Genomic DNA, 18,246 nt, shown 5'->3' with positions numbered 1-18,246 from the left:
AAAAAGAGGCAAAAGCCGGAGAAATCACTCAGAAAAATGAGGAGGAAGCAGAGCGATACAGCAGCATGGGAGAGCTAAGCCTGGGGCCACTAAAAAGGACTAGCAGGGATCAGGGGTACTTCTAAAGTACCCTCTGGGTACATGTATTAGTAATTCCATGATGGGAATCCGTTTTGGTTTATTAGTAAGAGGTGTCTGATAGCAAACACTATAGGTTTCAGTGAAGCCACTAAGTAGCTGGGAAACTTGTTTTGAGCCGTGCCCAGTACATATACTTAAGATGGCTTCCCTGCTCACTTGTAATATCCAGCAATGGGGCTAGACATTACAGTGAGTTGTCCTCACATGTGCCATAATGCACCCTGTATTAGGGCTCCAAGGCCTCCTGTAGGGGTGACTTGCATATAGCCCATGCAGTGACTTTGCATGGCAATCAGAGTCATGTTTTCAATCATGGTTTCCACCATGTCACACAGCCTGCAGTGGCAGCCCTTGTGGAATTTGTGTGTGGGTCCCCTAGGGTGGCATAAGATATGCTTCAGCCCTTAGGGACCCTCTTTGGTACCCCTGACCTGGGTACCTGCAGTACCATCTACTAGGGACTTACAAGGCACTTACTAAAGTCCTTAGCTAACTGAAACAATCAGACATCACTTTGTTTTAAGGAAGGAGCACTGGCAGAGTCGAAAATCAGCATCTTGCAGCTAAAAAGGGGGCAACAAGTGGGGAGACAACTGCAATAAAAACCCAGCTTCCTACAACAGGTACAATCCTAGCTAGGTCGGTTCAGCCGTTCATCATTCCAATGTTGATTAAAAAGAACAAAAAAGTACTGTGAGTTGTGCAAGATATCCGTCAGTAGCACTACAAAACCCCTTTGGATAACTATGTGCCTCATGGATACTGCCAGGTTCTGCTGGGATGAGGATGGTGGCAGGTGGAGAAGTGGTCTATGTAATGTGGTCCGTCTCTGATAATGTTTTCTTGTTTCTCATGCCCTGCGCCTCAGACCAAGAAGTTTGTGTTGCTACCACGCGCCCTGAGACCATGTTGGGAGACGTCGCAGTCGCTGTGCATCCCGAGGACTCCCGGTATCTGGTAAGAAAAAATAACCTGTTTGTTGATCCATATGTGTTTGTGAATAGTAAAAGGAATGCCATTAACCTAGAAGCCATTGATTGATTGAATGGTCACAGAGGCTGAACTGGCCTCTTACCCATTAGAAGCAACCCCTTTGGTAGAGGCCAGTGGTTGAACAGTCACAGAAAGTAAACTGGACTCTCGTCCACGAATGGCCATTCCTTCAAAAACAGCCAGTGAGAGAATAGGTACTGGTCTGAGTGGGCATCCCTGCTCATTCAGCCAATAACTCCAGAGAGAGAGGCCAAGCATTGAATGGCTTGGACACTGATCTCACCGAGAGCTGCGATCTCCTCCAGACAGAGGCCTAGGAGTGACTCCGTGCCTGGTTTCTCTTTCAGGGGTTCCATGGTAAGCGACTCCGGCACCCCTTCAATGACCGCCTCCTGCCCATCATTACTGACCAGCAAGTGGATCCGGATGTGGGTACAGGTGAGTGCCTTGCCAGAGGCTGCCTTTTCTGCTGCTTCCCATGGCGTTCTGCTGACAGCTGCAGGAGCAGGGTGCAGAGACTTTCCACATTTTGCTGATGTCTTTTAGCATCATGTGGTGATGTTTGGTGTTCATCTTCACCATATGTGTAGTGTGGTATCTTCTGTCACCATGTGGTGACATGCGGAGTATGCAAGCACCATGTGCTGTGGTGCAGTGTCTTCCATAATCTTGTTGTGACGTGTGGTCTCTGTCTGCACCGGTATGGTATCTTCCAGTACTATGTGGTAGATGTGGTGTCTGCCAATGTCAGATGGTGAAGTGACAGTGTCTAGCAGCTGTATGCCATTGAACAGTGTGTTGAAGCCTGGCGTCTACAAGATGGTGGCTTGCTGTCTAATTGGCCCTCGGTCTGACAGTCCCTCTTCTTGATTCCCACAGGTGCAGTAAAGGTCACCCCGGCTCACAGTCTTGTGGACCATCAGCTGGGCTTGGCCCATGGACTGCCGCTCATCTCTGTGATCGGGGAGGATGGGGCAATGACTGGCGAGTGTGGAGACTGGCTGCAGGTACCGCATCACTGAAGGGCACTGAGGTGTCAAAGGCCTTTTTTCTTTCCTCCCCTCTTCATCCCAGAGATCCTCACTGCTCCCCTTCAAATGGCAGTGAGTGTCTGAGGCCTCCTGCCTTCAACTGCACCCCACAAACAAAGCTTGAGAGGGTCGCAGTGTAGTGTAGTTCCTATTTCCCTTATAGGCTCTGCGCATTGGAATAATATACACTATAGTTGTGGCATAGGACTGAGGTCAGTATGCCTCTATCGAGTACATTAAACTTAATTACTTTGTGTGCCAGCTAACTCAGAGGCCACCTGAAACTCCTTGAATAAACAAGAAGGGAGTAGTTTCTGGCAACCGCATAAACACGACAACTTTGTTTCCCTTAGAATCGGAACATGTCTAAGAATCGTGGAAACAACAGATAACAGTTTCACTCAGTCAATCGTGCATGCTTAGTTTCTTCAGAGTAACACAGAAATAGATAGACGGGCGTTTCAATAAAAAGGGTTTATTGAACAGTCTTGTTTCTCATGTAAGAGATAGGAGCTGTTACAATCGCAAGACAGTATGCGAGATATAATACGTACAGCGTAAGCAGTAAGAAGAAATAATACTGCAACAGCATTGTCTTCTATCTATGACATATATTCATATACACATACATAAATAACATAGTCTAAAAAGTGAATACTCGTCTTATGCTTTTAAATAGTTCTACCCCAGTGTACCTAACCTAAGTGTAGTACAAGGTAAGAAGTAGGTGCTGTATTCTATATTATGGTATGCTATAGTTTTGCATATGCCAAGAGTCCCTCTTGGCTCTAGTCCGCTACATACCTTAGAATGAGAGAGGTGGGAATCTCTTTCCGGGTCTCAAACTCCAACACCCCGCGAAGGGAGTCAGAACACTGGAAGCTGGATTCTCTGCGAGCAGGGATGACTGCGCCTGGTCAATGTGTCAGGCGGGGACTTGGATTCTTCTGAACTTGCCGTGGTGAGCCATATCGAGCTGTGCAACCGAGCCGTGGTTTGCCATGGTAAGGGAAGGTATATTTATACCAGGAAAGAGCTTAGGAATGCTTGCATTGATGTAAAGTCAGGCAGTGGAAGATGTCATAAATAAACCCCTAAGAAATTGTAGTTCATGCATAATAGATGAGTTCTTGTAGAACTCAATAATCCTTGCTAGGGAAAGTCCCAAAGGCTTAAGGGTCTGGTTTCTAAGAACTCATTGTGACGTTGGTATGGACATATGTAGGTGACCATGCCTGTATTTGGATAGCTTGGCTAATGGCTAAATAAGGACTGGAATCTTATGCCTAAATAAGGACAATATAATTTGTGCCTATATAAGGACATGATTTAGGAAAATCTATATACGGATATCTAAATCGAAACACAACAGCAGGAGGCGACTAACACATGGGTGAGCGAAGCGAGTGAGCATGATTTGTTCACGGAGAGCTCAGAGAGGTTTTTCTCTGAGGCACTTTTGAGCAACATGGCATCAAGTTGAGTACTTTGAAACACAATTTTCATATACACTTGCCTAAAGGCAATAGGCCCTGAAAAAGCAGTTATTAAACAGTCTATGGTGTGCCAACCCATTGAAGCCTGACACCACCCAGGAGTTTGATCTCACTTATACAAAATATGCGACGAGTCTCCCTGCCACCCATATGTAAGTTGTTACTTCTATTCTGACAGTGCCAGCATTTTGCTAGGGCTGCGACTTATGCCAAAAATTACTTATAGCATGTCAGTGCCATCGAGAGACTCACAAGCGTAACTTTCACATTCATGTGCATTCACTCATTCACACTTTTCTCTAAAACTCGATCCCACCCCCTCAACCTTGCACAGTCTCACACATTCTCACTTAATCAGTCAAACTGTGTCACAGCTCCCTTGCACTCACTGTGTCTCATTCACACATTCTTGCGCAGTCCTACTCACTGTCACCTACTCTCACTTATTCTCACTCCCCCGTTACTCATCTCATTCACTTTTAGTCATACACACATTCACACTTACACAAGCTCTTGGTTTGCGCACACACATACACACGTGTGCTCACATTCACTCACGGGCACTCATTTCACTAACACTCAGTCACTCTCACTCACAATTACCGTCACTCTTAATCTCTCGCTCAGTCTTACTTATTTTTATTCAAAGTTACACTCGCTGTGGCTCACACACACACCGCACACAACATTTGGGAGGTTTGTGTCCACTGTTTTGCAGCTGTCTCGGTTGGTATGCTTCTTCTGCTGGTGCTTGAAAGACCATTGGGCTGGATCATAGCTCAGTTTTGCCGCAGATCGTGAATCAGGAAACAGCTTTCAGCCTCTTGCTTTTCCACCTAACCCTCTCCTAACTAGTCACAAGGCGGCGTGGGGGGGCATCATTGATGCTGCTAACCCCGCCCTTTGATAAGATGAACCAAGGGTGTAAAGGGAGGAGGAGGTGGGCTGATTCTTAGTTCTGAGCAGGAAATGACCTTTTCGAAGGCCACAATCTTTCAAAACCGCCTTTGTTTGAAAATGTACTCTGTTAGTTTTAGTAACACAACATAAGAAGCTCCATTACATGATGGCTGCCGTGCAAGTGTACTTGTGCCTGGCTGACATCTCGTTTTTGCTTGGAGCCTCATCAGGCCCACACTGTCTCAGAGGGCCACCTGCAGTTTTTAGTGAAGCCCTTGGTCCACACCCGACTGCTCTTTCTATTTCTGGCCCTGTCTGATACCCATGCCTGTTGAGAGTGCAGCATTGACGTTCACCAAGCCACGTAATGGATAGGGTTCGTGTGTGAGACAAATAACATCCCGCCCCATGTATAATATATCAATTTAGAGCCTGCCGTATGAGAACGAATGATTCTTTACTTCTGCTAGGTGCAGCCAGTGTGCTTTGGGCACTCTCTCCTCTAAATCTTGGAAGGGATACACAGGAATTTGAGAAACACAGCAGCATGTGCCTGCCGTCTGGTCAGATGGCCGGCTCTGCCTCGGACTACCATCCTACTGCCAGGTTACCGACATAGGCCTTCCACTGGAAAGGCTACTTCACTAGGCTCATCCTGTGTCCGCAGCATCATCTGTGGTTCAGCATAGTGAAATGTTTGCAGCTGCCTGGTGAACCCTTAATGGTTTGTGTATTAATTGTTCGAGCGTAAAGTATTTCAGTACCCCGTGCATGTGTGCGCCTGTAGCTTGTGTTTTCTCTCCTGGAATGAGTCCCTTTTTCACCACTTTGTTACATTGCATAGTGATGGTTCAGTATTTTCTGCCTGTAACCTCAGGCTTCCATATGTAGAATATTTCATTACTGGGCAGTGAAGTAAACTATGACCTTATGTCCCCAGACACCATTTCATGTGCAGGCTTCCTTCCCCTTGCTGTATATTGTGAGTGGCGCAGCAGCATGTGTCTAACCTGTATATATGGTGGAGATAGGCGAGGACAAGCCTCCAGTAGAAGAGCTGAGCCCAGAATGTGGCTTAGCCTTCAGAGCCAAAGTATAAGCCGAGTACTCGAATGATCTTCAGTGTAACAGCCCTTTAAGATTCTAATATAATTATATTTGGTTTTTTGAGTGGAATATGGCAAATAAATTCTGTGTTGAGTACCATTTAATGATTCGTCATTTGTAACCAACCTGTCCACTTGAAGTGATTTTAATAAATCCGCAGTAACCCTGCCACGACTTAGCCAAGAGATGACGGGGTTGCAAAAGAAAGGTTTTTTTTATATACGTATGGAGCACTATTGAATATTCAAACACCTGAATTTACTTCTTATACAGGTCACTCTGTCCAGGACTCTGCTAGCAGCTCTCAAGTCGGAATTTAATATTAATCGTTATCAGAAACTAAATCTAACAACAAATAGTTAAAAGAACATCGACTTCCGCTAAGGAATGGCGCACTCGCCTGCAGATGGTACCCGATAGATACCATAAAAAGTATCAACTTCCCACAAAAGGGTGGAGCACTCATTCTTAAGCCATTGATATACTTATCAGTTTACTTCTGTTTGTTCTGTGTGTCAGAACATGAAGCCTACAGTTTTCCTTTGGGTCAATATTTTCCTGTGCTCATCTCAACGCGACAAAAGTTTGTTAGATCTAGTGTTTTCTTAGATGAAACATATTTGCATGTTAAAATCCTTTACTCTTCTGAACTTTTGCAATTTTGAATTACCATTTTACTTGAACCATCAGCTGGTCTTGGTGTCCACTTTGCACCATAATTATTGTGTCCTGTAAGGGCTCAGATGGTGGCAGCTTCTTGGCGTGTCAATTACTGAGGGCTCATCAGTGGTATGTTACCTGTTGGCGAGGATTCGTTGTATCCAGGAGAACCTTAGTGACGGCCCATCCTCTGCTCACCGATCTTGATGGTGATTTTGCCTTCCTTGTTCCCACATTGTTTGTTAGAAGTGGCACCTCCTTGGCTACCTTGGTCTCTAATGATAGCTTCTTATCTTCTCCCCGAGTCACTTAGTGACGCCTCCTTTGGTTTGCATTCTGTAAACAATGGTTGCTTCTCCGTCCTGCGAGATCTCATTGATGCCCCCCCATCCCCCTCCTCCCAGTCGTTGTTGATGACTTCTAATGTTCTTGTCTTCCAGCTTCTGTGTGTGTAATGGAGCCAGTCCTGCCCGGCCTCTATTGGTGGTAGCCCCTCAACATGCCCAGGGTCATTTCTAAGAGCCCATCTGGTCCACTGTCTGTTAGCAATGGTTCCTTGTGTCCTGCAAAATGTTAAAGATGACCCCTGCTCCCCTCACCTTTCGTGGTGATGGTTTTCCTTCTCTCAAACTGCTCTGTCCAATAGCATTTGAACCTCCTTAGCCAGGTATGCCTCTGACGATCACATCTCATTGTACGTCCTGGTCTGCAGTCTAATGATGACTCCTTCTGTCCTGCAAGAGCTTCTCGTGATGGCTCCTCCTCTCCTCACATATCTTGTTGATGGCTTCTTTTCTTGCCCGCTAGTATCTATTTTGGCGATAGCCCCTTCCTCCCCCTTAGTGTCTCAACAGTAGTACCAGGCATGTGTTGCATCACTGGCTTTGGTTACTGGATTCATGGAGCCTCACATTGGTGCAGTAGTCGGTGTGGGTTTTTGGGGGTTCCTCTCTGGAGCCTCTGGTTTATCCCAGCTCCAGTCATGACTCTTCCTCCACCTCACAGGACTTGTCGATGGCTTCTTCCATGTTCTCCATTTTCTATATGAGCGATTGCCCCTCTTTCCTCTTTTAGTGTCTCGGTAGTAGTACCGGGCATCTGTTGCATCAGTGGCTTTGGTCGGTAGATTGATCGAGCGCCGCGTACATTGGTGCAGTGGTCAGCGTGGTATTTCAGGAGCACCTCTCAGAAGCCTCTGGTTTGTCCCAGCTCAAGTGACATTGCAGAATCTCTCCATCAGCTGAAGGCACCAGGATCATCATTTTCCCCGTCGTTGAAACCCCGGTTTATCATCCGCTCTAGTCTAGCGTAACCTCTTTCTGAGGCAGTTTATCACTCTCTGATTAGTACCTTTCGAATACCCAGGTGTTCTGCCTGCTTCGCGTTTTGTCTGGACTTGTGCACCTCCAGGCAAGTTCTATCTGGTCTGGGAGCAGTCAGCAGAAATCTCTCCTCCTCTGCCACAGGTCTGTGCTGCACACCCATCTTTCATCTGCTGCTTCTTCTCATATGCACAGGGCCTGAGCAGCATTTTATATAGAGAGCTGTGAAGCTGCACACAGATCGGGTCACTATCCTGGCCACTGTTAAAACCCACCCATCTGCTGATGTGCTGCATCTGTAGACTGAGGTTTGTCCCTGGTCTGTTCCCTCATCCCTCCTGGCTCCTCTGCTTCTGCTTGCGTCCCTTTTCATTTTGGGACAGGCCCAGCAGCTGCACATTGCCACCGGCCTGGTGACTCCTTTTTGTTCTCCTGGGCATGCTTTTTAAAGTTCACTGTTCTAAAATGGCCATTGGCAACTTTTCAATGGGAAATTAAACCTAAAATTAATTCCAAAATGGACAACGGACTATCGCCGTGTATATGCACAAGGTAGTGGCCATCTTGGATTTTTTTTAATTTGTATTTCTATATAGGGAACACCATTCCAAGATGGCCCCTTTGATGTGATCAGCAATGTGATCTCAGCAGCCATTGTAGAATGCGTTTCCGTTCTAAACTGGATGCCAGATAGCTGCTGTGGCATGTGCATATCTCATGACACCTGTCTGCAGCCATATTGGGATGGTGTTTTAGGAAAGGAACAGCAATGCAAGATGGCCATGGTGGCATCCAGGTGCATCATAACCTAACTATGGACGTGCATGCACCTGCCACTATTTTGAGCGTTTTCATTTTTTTCTATTGAAAAGCACACCAGCTGGCACACCTAATAGCCCACCGCTCCCATTGCTACTCTTATTGCCACTTGCATTGGCTTTGACAATGCTTGTTAGTACTCTCACTTTGTGTTTTCCGTGCATTTTTTGCATGCTCTAAAAATATAGAGCAATGCCAACTTTAACTTAAATTTTCACTTGAGGGGAGGTCTTAACGGTTAGTGGAAAAAAGGTTAAAGAGAGGGTTACTGATTGCGGACTGGTATGACTTCATTACTGAGTTGCAAAGACTTTTGTCTACTTACCCATTTCCAGGATTTATCTTGCTTTGGTGACTATCTTGAAGTTTTTCCCTTACTCACCAAGCTTGAGGCACATCCTAAGAGAGACAGCCTGTAGCCAGAGTCTTGTGTAAACGATTCACACATTGCAGAGGACTCAGTTCAAAAATAAGATTATTTGAGACGGAGTCCCTTAAACCATAAATATCAAATCAACAAACCATAGGATTGCGATACAAATTAAAAGTGAATTATAAAACCTACAACGATTATACATCACATATCATGGGCATACCAGCTTTTAAAGCCATTAAAAGTCTATTCAATGCACAGGTTACATCCATATATTGCATTTGCAACAAACAATCTCTTGCTTCTGATCTTGCTCTTATATAATATATTTTTTTAAACTGGTTTTAATCTTTTCCGATGAACATTTAAAAAGTATAGACGCTCCAATACAACATGCAAGGATGTTAGCTGCATACTTATCCCACGGTTACATGAACCATCTTGATTCCTAAAAACGGGTTTCCCAGTGGGGTGTGATTTCAGCGGATACAGACCAGTTCTAAACCTAAAGATTGCAATATGCATTGCAGGGTCAGCAACTTATGCAGATAGGGGAAGCAACTTCACAATAATCCGCAGAGGCCTTTTTGCATCTTAAATATTCCAGAGCTTTTTTTCTCTGAAGTCAATTCCTCTGCTTCTTTAATTCGTTCTTTGAAAGGTCGGTAGGGTGAGTAATACTATAATTGCTTATTTGCTATATGAAGCAACTGCTTTTTCACCTCTCCTGCCCAATTAATTCACTTTCCATTACTTCATAGCTACATGAGGATGCCACCCGTGTCTGCTCAGATAGTAATAGTTTCACAGATGACTTCGAGTCTGATTAGTAAGACAGGCTCCTTGAGAGACGTCCATGAGGGGGCTTTTGTGCAGGCTGACAGGCTCTGCCTTTCCTCTGGTGCAGGTGTTACAGAAGATGCCCACAGACCTAACCCATACAAGGAGGCCACCAAAGCAAAGAGAAGCAGGAAGGCCACGCAAAGGGCCAGGGGCTTTGTGTATAGAAAGCTTGCACTGATCTACACACCTTATCTTCATCATTTTCTGCTAACTCTATACTCTTTCATGGTTTTTACTCTACTGTTCTCTGCTTTCTCTTTTGGTTACCTATCACTCTTCATGTCTGTCTTCCTTTTTTTTCCTAACTCCCCCGATATACTTTTTTCCATGCATACTGTTACCCTGATCCTTTCACTTTAACACCTCATCCATATGTGAACTCACCTGAACCTAACATTTGTTGTTTTCTCTTGAAGGGTGTTGGCCGGTTCCACGCACGCGACAAGGTGGTGGCAGCTCTGAAAGAACGAGGCTTCTATCGAGGCACGAGAGATCACTCCATGCTGCTTCCTCTCTGCAGGTAATTTTGGAAACCTCCCTCAAGCCAGTGTCTGGGGTTTGGGCAGGTCACCCCACGACTGGGGACAAGAAAGGTGGTGATGGAAACGGGCGAATATGTACCTAAAATGGCATCCCAAACCTAGAGGCTAAAACTGTGCTGTGCCTTTAAAGGCTGCAGCTGAGTTGGGTGTCTCAAGGTGCATTCCAAAGCAGTTGTAAGCCACATCGTCACCTAAGAAATAAGGGGATAAAGCCGAAAGATAAACAACATTACCTAAGTGCCCCAGAAGCTGCCTCTGGCGCAATCAGAGAGAGGTAGCCCAGGGAAGGTTCTGCCTCCATGGTGACACTCTGCAACACTTAATTGGGTCTTTCTCCCACAATAATTGAAAGAAAGAACAATCAGGCCCCCATCACTACCCCGGATATCATTTATTTGTGTCCTTTCTAAAGCGGAACTATCACCATAAGGTATCTTAGAACTGCAAACCGACTAGGGTGGAAATACCATTAAGGCGTGAGCAGCTGAATGTATGAAAACAGCCAGTCTTTAGAACTCCGAGTTGTACTTTAAAAGCAAACTCTGGGATCTTGAGAAAAATGCAAACTGTTCCAAAGTTTGGCAGCTGCCAGAGAAAAGGCCCCCTTAGCCCCAAGAGTAGTAGATGTGGCCGAGTAAGAAGGCCCTGCTGAAAGATGCAAGCACCCTAAAAAGGTTGTATCACTCCATAATATGACTCTTTTTGGTCTCTCAAATCCCTTCATATCCTCGTGTTTCTCTCTGTTACCTGTGTATAAAGATGGGTATGCAGTTCCTAAGGGTGAGGAGACATATAAGGCCAGCGAGTACTAGTTTCGATACGTAGGTTCAATAAGTGAATCCTATTATTCAAAGTGAGAGGGGGAGACCCCTCTTCGGAACTGGAGCCCTCACAAACCCAGCAAGCTAGGTGTCATGCTTCATCATCTGGGCTTGCTCCTCGTCGGGCCGGCGCTACAATGCCTGACGGGCTCCCACATATGGGGCTCTTTGTCGGAGATCTTTTGTTCCTGCCGTTTGGTGCAGTGGGGGTGAGGGGCCCAGTAGTGTAGATGTAGTGTAAGTGAGTTAAAACAGGTCAATTATTCCTTGAATTGTATTTATTCTGGTAGGTAAATTGCCTGATTAAAAGTCAATAGAGTGGCGTAAAGCTACGGGTTAATGTGAGAAAGTGGCTCTGTATATACTGTTCCCTAATAGGTACAGGGTGTACAGAGTCCCCAGTCCCCCAGAGGCTGATAGAGGTCAAAGTTAGGTATGACCTTACTCTCAAAAGTGGTAGCTTGGTCGAGCAGTAAGGCAGTACCAGAGGACAGTGTAAAGCATTTATTGTACACACTCAGTCAGCAAATGGTTTCACACACTCAATAACTGAACTCTAGGCCAATGATTTATATATATAAAATATATACTTGTTTTATTTTTAGAACCACAAAGGGGATCAAAATATACTTTCTCAGGATGAGAGGTTGCATATAAATACTTTTTGTCTTAAGCAATGAATTTTTGTAAACAGTCACAGTTGGTTGCAATAAACAATCCTATTTCCTAAACATCACAATGCATTGAGCTCAATGGTACATTCAGGTTATTTGTAATAAATTACTTTTCAGATTACTTTTGGAATTCCAGGTCTGGCTCCTAGAACCAGCCTTGGGTCAGTATTCAGAATCAAGTGATGAAAGTCGACTTAGTAACTGTAATGATTTTTAAATAATATTTAGCTATTTCAAAAGTTAGCACTTAGAAAATATTTCAAAGAAAACATTCAATGGATCTCTATGGCAAGAAATTCACATTGCAGGTAGAGTACTTTATCGTTACTTTAGTAATCCAGGACTGGGTGCCTAGACCCAGGACTGGGGTCCTTATCAAAAACATGTAAGTAATTTCGTTTGCAGAAATGGTACGATTTTAAAAGAATATTTCAAATTTGTAAAAATAGACACTTAGAAGAAATTTCACAGAAAAGCAGACAATGGTTTCCTATGGGAGAAAAATGAGTTAGAGGTAAGTATAGTTGTGAGTACTTTTCAGGGTCAGGGCTGGGCACCAAGATCCAGCACTGGGAGCTCACCCAGGAACAGGTGAGTAAATTCGTTTTTGTCACTTGGCTGATTTTTGGTGAATTTTTACAGTTTTGAAAAGTTCACACTTAGAAGATTTTTGAAGAAAAAGCCAGTCAATGTTACCCTATGAGGAAAATGAAGTTAGCGGTTTAAGGGTAAGTACTCGACTGGCAGAGTTGAAATTCCGGGCATAGACTCAGGGGTCCCCCAGTGTCAGGTAGGTACAGTTGGTTCACCCTCAGCGGTTTCAGGACGGCCGGGTGCAGAGTGAGTTAGGCCCAATGTTATCCTATGAGGGATAGGGGGGCCTTGGTTGGTGGCTGCTGTCTGGCAAGCCACGCGTCTGTGGGAGCTGGGCTCCTGGTCACTTACTCAGGGCAAGTGGGGAAGTAAGTTAGTGTAGAGAGTGCACTGCCAGGGCCACTCGGGCGGCTGGGTGCAGGGTGCTTTTGAGCCTTCGGGCGCTCAATGGAAATCAATGGGAATGTTCCGGTTTGGAAAAAGGCTGCAGGCTCGGGGACGAGGATGTTTCCGGTGCCACCACCACTTCGAGGGGTAAGTTGGGTAGTTGTAGGTTAGGTGGGTACCCCGGGATTGGGCACAGGGGGCCGCAGGGCGCCGGGTGCAGGGGTGCCTTTTGACGTCGGGAATCTTACCCTCTGGTTGATCGCGGCTGGGGTGGCACTCGGTTCTGAGGCTGCAGGCTTCGTCCAGGATGTCGAGGGGGGTCCTTGGGTGCCGGACTCGGGGTCACAGTCGCCGTGGGGTCGTCCTCAGGGTCTTTGTCCACTCCGGCACTGGCCAGGCTTGGCTGGTGCAGAGTGTGTTGGGTCCGCGGTTCCGGGCTGCTGCCAGGAGTTAGGAATAGGTTTCTCGAGTAGAGCCTCTACTCATGGGAGTCCCAGGGAATCAGAGTTCAAAGGTAGCCAGGTCCTCCGGGGTTTTTGAGGTTGCTAGCCACAAGAGATGCCGCGCTGGAGCAGGAGCAGGTTCGAGGGTCGACAGGCCGGTAGGGCTGGGGCCAAAGCAGTTGGTGTCTTCCTCTTTTTAGCAGCTGCAGGGCAGGTCTTTTTTCTTCTTGCTCTTCTTGTAGGTTTCTATCTGGAATCTGCGGAAGGAAGGTTCAGGGGGCCCCTAAATACTAGATTTAGGGGCGTTACAGGTAGGTGAAGGCCAGGGACCAATGGGTCCTTGTCCTGGGGTGGGTACACCCCCTATCCTGCCTCTCTCCTGTGGGAGGGGGGCAGTAGCCTAATCCTGACAGGGTAGGGCCTCCCATCTTCAAGATGGCGAGAGCCCGGAGATGTGCTTCACCTCGCCTCCCCCACCTGAGGGGTGGGGTGGGCAGGCTGGCACATCCCCTGTCCTTGTATGGGGTTTCCGGCCAAGCTTCCCGCCAGAGTGGGGGGTTGCAGTGGCCTGGGGAAACTCCAACTGGCGGCATGCCTTTGAAGCTTCCCTTTGCTCATCCTGGGGGAGGAGATTTCTCACCTCACCCAGGATGTGCATTGTTGCAGGCCCGGGAGAGCAGGGACTCTCCCACCCAGGGGTCCAGCAACGTGTCTGCTGTGTGGCAGCCTGGGCAGCCTCAGAGCAGACGTGGATTGTAGGTTAGCTGTAAGGGGGCATCTCTAAGATGCCCTCTGGGGTGCTTAGTACATTAAATCCCACACTGGCATCAGTGTGGGTTTAATGTGCTGAGAAGTTTGATACCAAACTTCCCAGTCTTCAGTGTTGCCATTATGGTGCTGTGGAGCTCGTGTTTGACGAGCTCTCAGCACCATGTACTTGTAAATGGCAGCACTGTACTTACAGTGCCCATGAATGGACCTGGGTACTGTAGGGGCACAGGGCTCCTGCTCCTGTGCCCACACCATAGGCATAAGGCACCCAGCCAGAGGGGTGGCTGACATATGCCTTGGCAGTGTAGGAGATGGGCATGGCACACAGAGATGTGTGCCATGTCGACTCTTTGTTTTGTCCTGCACCCAGACACTCAGCCTGCAAAGGCAGTGTGTGTGTGTAAGGGTACAGGGCCTCTAAGGGTGGCACAATGAGTGCTGCAGCCCTTAGAGGCCTTCCCTGGTCACAAGGCCCTGGGTACCTAGGGTACCATTTACTAGGGGCTGACATGTGGCCAGGGTTTGCCAATTGGGAGTTTGTATTTTAGGGAAGGAACACAGGTCCTGGGCACCTGATTGGCAGGAGCCCAGGGCACAACAAGGAAAAGTGCATCAGCTATTAGGCAAAAAAGGGGGGGGTTACTGCAACAGAAACCCACTTTCTCACACAAGCCCCCCCCAGCCCAAAGGCCAGGAGACTTCTGCCAAAGCAGGGAGAGTCTACCTAGTCTTTCAGGCGAGGAAGAGTTGGGGAAGTGGTTTGAAAGTTGCAGGGCCTACTCTGCCTTACATCCTTCTGCCTAGGTCAGTCCCTTTGGGGAGCTGGCCTGTCTTATTAGTTTCAGGACCTAACTCCCAAGGCTCCTCTCCTTGTCTTTTACTGTCCTTGTCCCATCTTTCTATTTTGGGTTTAGAGGTGTATACACCGGTAGTTTCTAACTTAGCCAGGGCTAGGCCCAGCTTACCCACAGAGGCTACCCACAGCTTGAGCAACCCCACCATGACCAATAAGGTCAGGGGGCCTGACTTGCTATTTGGCAGGGGGTTAGGCCACCATGCCAATGATAGGGCTGCCATGAAGGCTAACACCCAGCAGAGGCTGCTGACAGCTGTCTGTTTGAGGATAGGGGGTCCCTACTCTGGGTAGGGAACACCCCTTCTCCACCCTTTGTTCTGCCACCTGAGGAGCCACTAATTCAGGCTGGACAGTGGCCTGACTAGTCAGGTCTTGTTGTTGGCTAGGGGGGGCTTTACCAGTGCCATTGTGGGAGTTTTCCCTTACTGGGATAGAATCTCCCTGGCTCTCTGGAACTGTGGCTAACGGTTGCCCACCTTTCCTACCCTGTTTCTTCTCACTCTTTTGGGACTCAGCTGCACTGACTGCAGGTTGAGCCCCCACAGGTTCTTTGGGCGAGGCCTGGCATTGGGCCAGCACCTCTCTTTGGCTCCGTTCCACATCTAAGTGATCATTCCCCAAGAGACAATCAAGGGGGAGGTTTTTACTGACTATCACTTTTCTCCATCTAAGGGACCCAGCTGTGGCTAAGGGCACTATAGCCACAGGCCTAACAGTGACTCCCCCTGGGACAGTTCTTACCCTTCTTGTTTCCCCTGGGACATATTGGTGTGGCAATACCAACCTGTCATGTACCACAGTGTGACTGGCACAGGTATCTCTCAGGGCAGTGGCTGGGATTCCATTCACCAGTAGGTGGTGGAAGTGTCTACTTCCTTCTGGGATCTCCAGCTTGCTTCTTGGGCCCATTCCCCAGTTGAAAGCTAGGAGGACTTCCTCATCTGAGGACCCTCCCTCCCAAGCTACACTGGCAACCCCTGGGGCTACACTAGTCACCCCTGGAGCTGTACTAGGAACCTTATTTTTAGGACAGCTAGAGTCCTGGGTGTGGTGTCCAGCCTTTTGACAGTTGAAACACCATATTCTGTTGGGATCCCAATTCTTACCTTGGTACCCTGGCTTAGTTTGTGAGGTGTCTTTGGGCCCACCCTCCTGGTCAGGTTTTTGGGGGGCTACCTGGGACTCCTTTCTTTTATCCACAAGGGGTTCACTCTCTTTCTTCTGGGGAGGCTTTGGGACCCCTTGGTTCTGGTCCCTCCCAGTGGACGTCCTAGTCACCCTAGTCTTGACCCAGTGGTCTGCCTTTCTTCCCAATTCTTGGGGGGATTTTAGACCTAGGTCTACCAAATGCTGATGTAACTTTTCATTTGTGCAGTTACTCAAAATATGTTCCTTCATGAATAAATTGTACAATCCAGTAAAATCCTGCACACCATGTCCAGCTAACCAACCATCCAGTGTCTTCACTGAGAAATCTACAAAATCAATCCAGGACTGGGTCTGGGTTTTGTGAGCCCCCCTGAATCTAATTCTATACTCCTCAGTGGTGAATCCAAATCCCTCAATCAGAGCGTTCTTCATGAGGTCATAGGATCCTGCTTCTGGCCCAGAGAGAGTCAGAAGCCTGTCCCTGCAGTTACCAGAGAACAGTTCCCACAGGAGTGCCCCCCAGAGAGGTTTCTTTACTTTCCTGATATCACAAGCCCTCTCAAAGGCTGTGAACCATTTGGTGATATCATCACCTTCCTCAAATTTAGGGACAATCCCTTTGGGGATTTTAGGGTCAGAAGTTTCCTCCCTATCCTTGTTTTTATTATTGCTGCCACCATTGATGGGTGCTAAACCCATCTCTCTCCTTTCCTTTTCTAGAGCCAGGAGCCTGGACTCTAGATCTAATCTTTTGGCCAGCCTCACAAGGCTGTCCTCTTCACTGGGGGGTCCCCCAGTGTTGTCTCTGGGACCAGAGCCACCTGTGTGGTCTCTAGGTGCCCAGATGCTAATTCTTGAGCTGGAGGGTATGGATGCCATCTCCTCCCTAGGAAATAGTATGGGGAGGTTGTTGTCCACCTCCCCTGTTTCCCTTTCCTCATCTGACTGGCCATCACCATGTTCAGATGGGTGGTCTTTAGCATACTCAGCCAGGAGCTCCTGGAGCCCTTGTTTGGTTGGATGCAGACCCATTTGTAAATTTTTGAGTTTACATAAGGACCTCAATTCCTTGAAAGACAAGTGTAAGTAAGGTGTGAGGTCGAGCTCCTCCACCAGGTCCATGTTATTATTATCACTAATAGCTGGGTTTGTTTGAGACATTCTAACCTGACAGTTCTAACCCTCTACCCTGACTATAGTGACTTTTATTTTTCTAAAATTCTAATGGGACTTGAGCAAGGCCCTAGCAAGACTTTTAGTAATTTTGGAAAAACCAATCAGAATTCTAAAGGCAATTTTTAAGAGTTCTGTCGTGTGATCAGATGGTAACCAAGTAGTCCAACAAATGCAAGTTTGTATCCCACCGCTGATCCACCAATGTGAGAAAGTGGCTCTGTATATACTGTTCCCTAATAGCTACAGGGTGTACAGAGTCCCCAGTCCCCCAGAGGCTGATAGAGGTCAAAGTTAGGTATGACCTTACTCTCAAAAGTGGTAGCTTGGTCGAGCAGTAAGGCAGTACCAGAGGACAGTGTAAAGCATTTATTGTACACACTCAGTCAGCAAATGGTTTCACACACTCAATAACTGAACTCTAGGCCAATGATTTATATATATAAAATATATACTTGTTTTATTTTTAGAACCACAAAGGGGATCAAAATATACTTTCTCAGAATGAGAGGTTGCATATAAATACTTTTTGTCTTAAGCAATGAATTTTTGTAAACAGTCACAGTTGGTTGCAATAAACAATCCTATTTCCTAAACATCACAATGCATTGAGCTCAATGGTACATTCAGGTTATTTGTAATAAATTACTTTTCAGATTACTTTTGGAATTCCAGGTCTGGCTCCTAGAACCAGCCTTGGGTCAGTATTCAGAATCAAGTGATGAAAGTCGACTTAGTAACTGTAATGATTTTTAAATAATATTTAGCTATTTCAAAAGTTAGCACTTAGAAAATATTTCAAAGAAAACATTCAATGGATCTCTATGGCAAGAAATTCACATTGCAGGTAGAGTACTTTATCGTTACTTTAGTAATCCAGGACTGGGTGCCTAGACCCAGGACTGGGGTCCTTATCAAAAACATGTAAGTAATTTCGTTTGCAGAAATGGTACGATTTTAAAAGAATATTTCAAATTTGTAAAAATAGACACTTAGAAGAAATTTCACAGAAAAGCAGACAATGGTTTCCTATGGGAGAAAAATGAGTTAGAGGTAAGTATAGTTGTGAGTACTTTTCAGGGTCAGGGCTGGGCACCAAGATCCAGCACTGGGAGCTCACCCAGGAACAGGTGAGTAAATTCGTTTTTGTC

General features: G+C 46.6%; 1 protein-coding gene across 4 annotated transcripts in view; it reads left to right on the top strand.

Moving 5' to 3' along the window:
* Nucleotides 1–18,246, top strand: part of VARS2 (valyl-tRNA synthetase 2, mitochondrial) — a 234,331-nt gene that overhangs the window by 99,600 nt on the left and 116,485 nt on the right. For all 4 annotated transcript variants that reach the window (XM_085613745.1, XM_085613770.1, XM_085613753.1 and 1 more), the window contains 4 exons: nucleotides 1,010–1,098; nucleotides 1,482–1,572; nucleotides 2,014–2,141; nucleotides 10,102–10,205. In XM_085613745.1, coding sequence (XP_085469871.1) covers nucleotides 1,010–1,098; nucleotides 1,482–1,572; nucleotides 2,014–2,141; nucleotides 10,102–10,205 — 412 coding nt within the window. The remainder of the gene's footprint in view (nucleotides 1–1,009; nucleotides 1,099–1,481; nucleotides 1,573–2,013; nucleotides 2,142–10,101; nucleotides 10,206–18,246) is intronic.

The sequence above is a fragment of the Triturus cristatus genome, chromosome 1_1 (genome assembly GCF_964204655.1).
Source record: "Triturus cristatus chromosome 1_1, aTriCri1.1, whole genome shotgun sequence".
In the NCBI taxonomy this organism is placed as follows: domain Eukaryota; kingdom Metazoa; phylum Chordata; class Amphibia; order Caudata; family Salamandridae; genus Triturus; species Triturus cristatus.
This window is presented reverse-complemented; position numbering and strand designations above follow the sequence as displayed.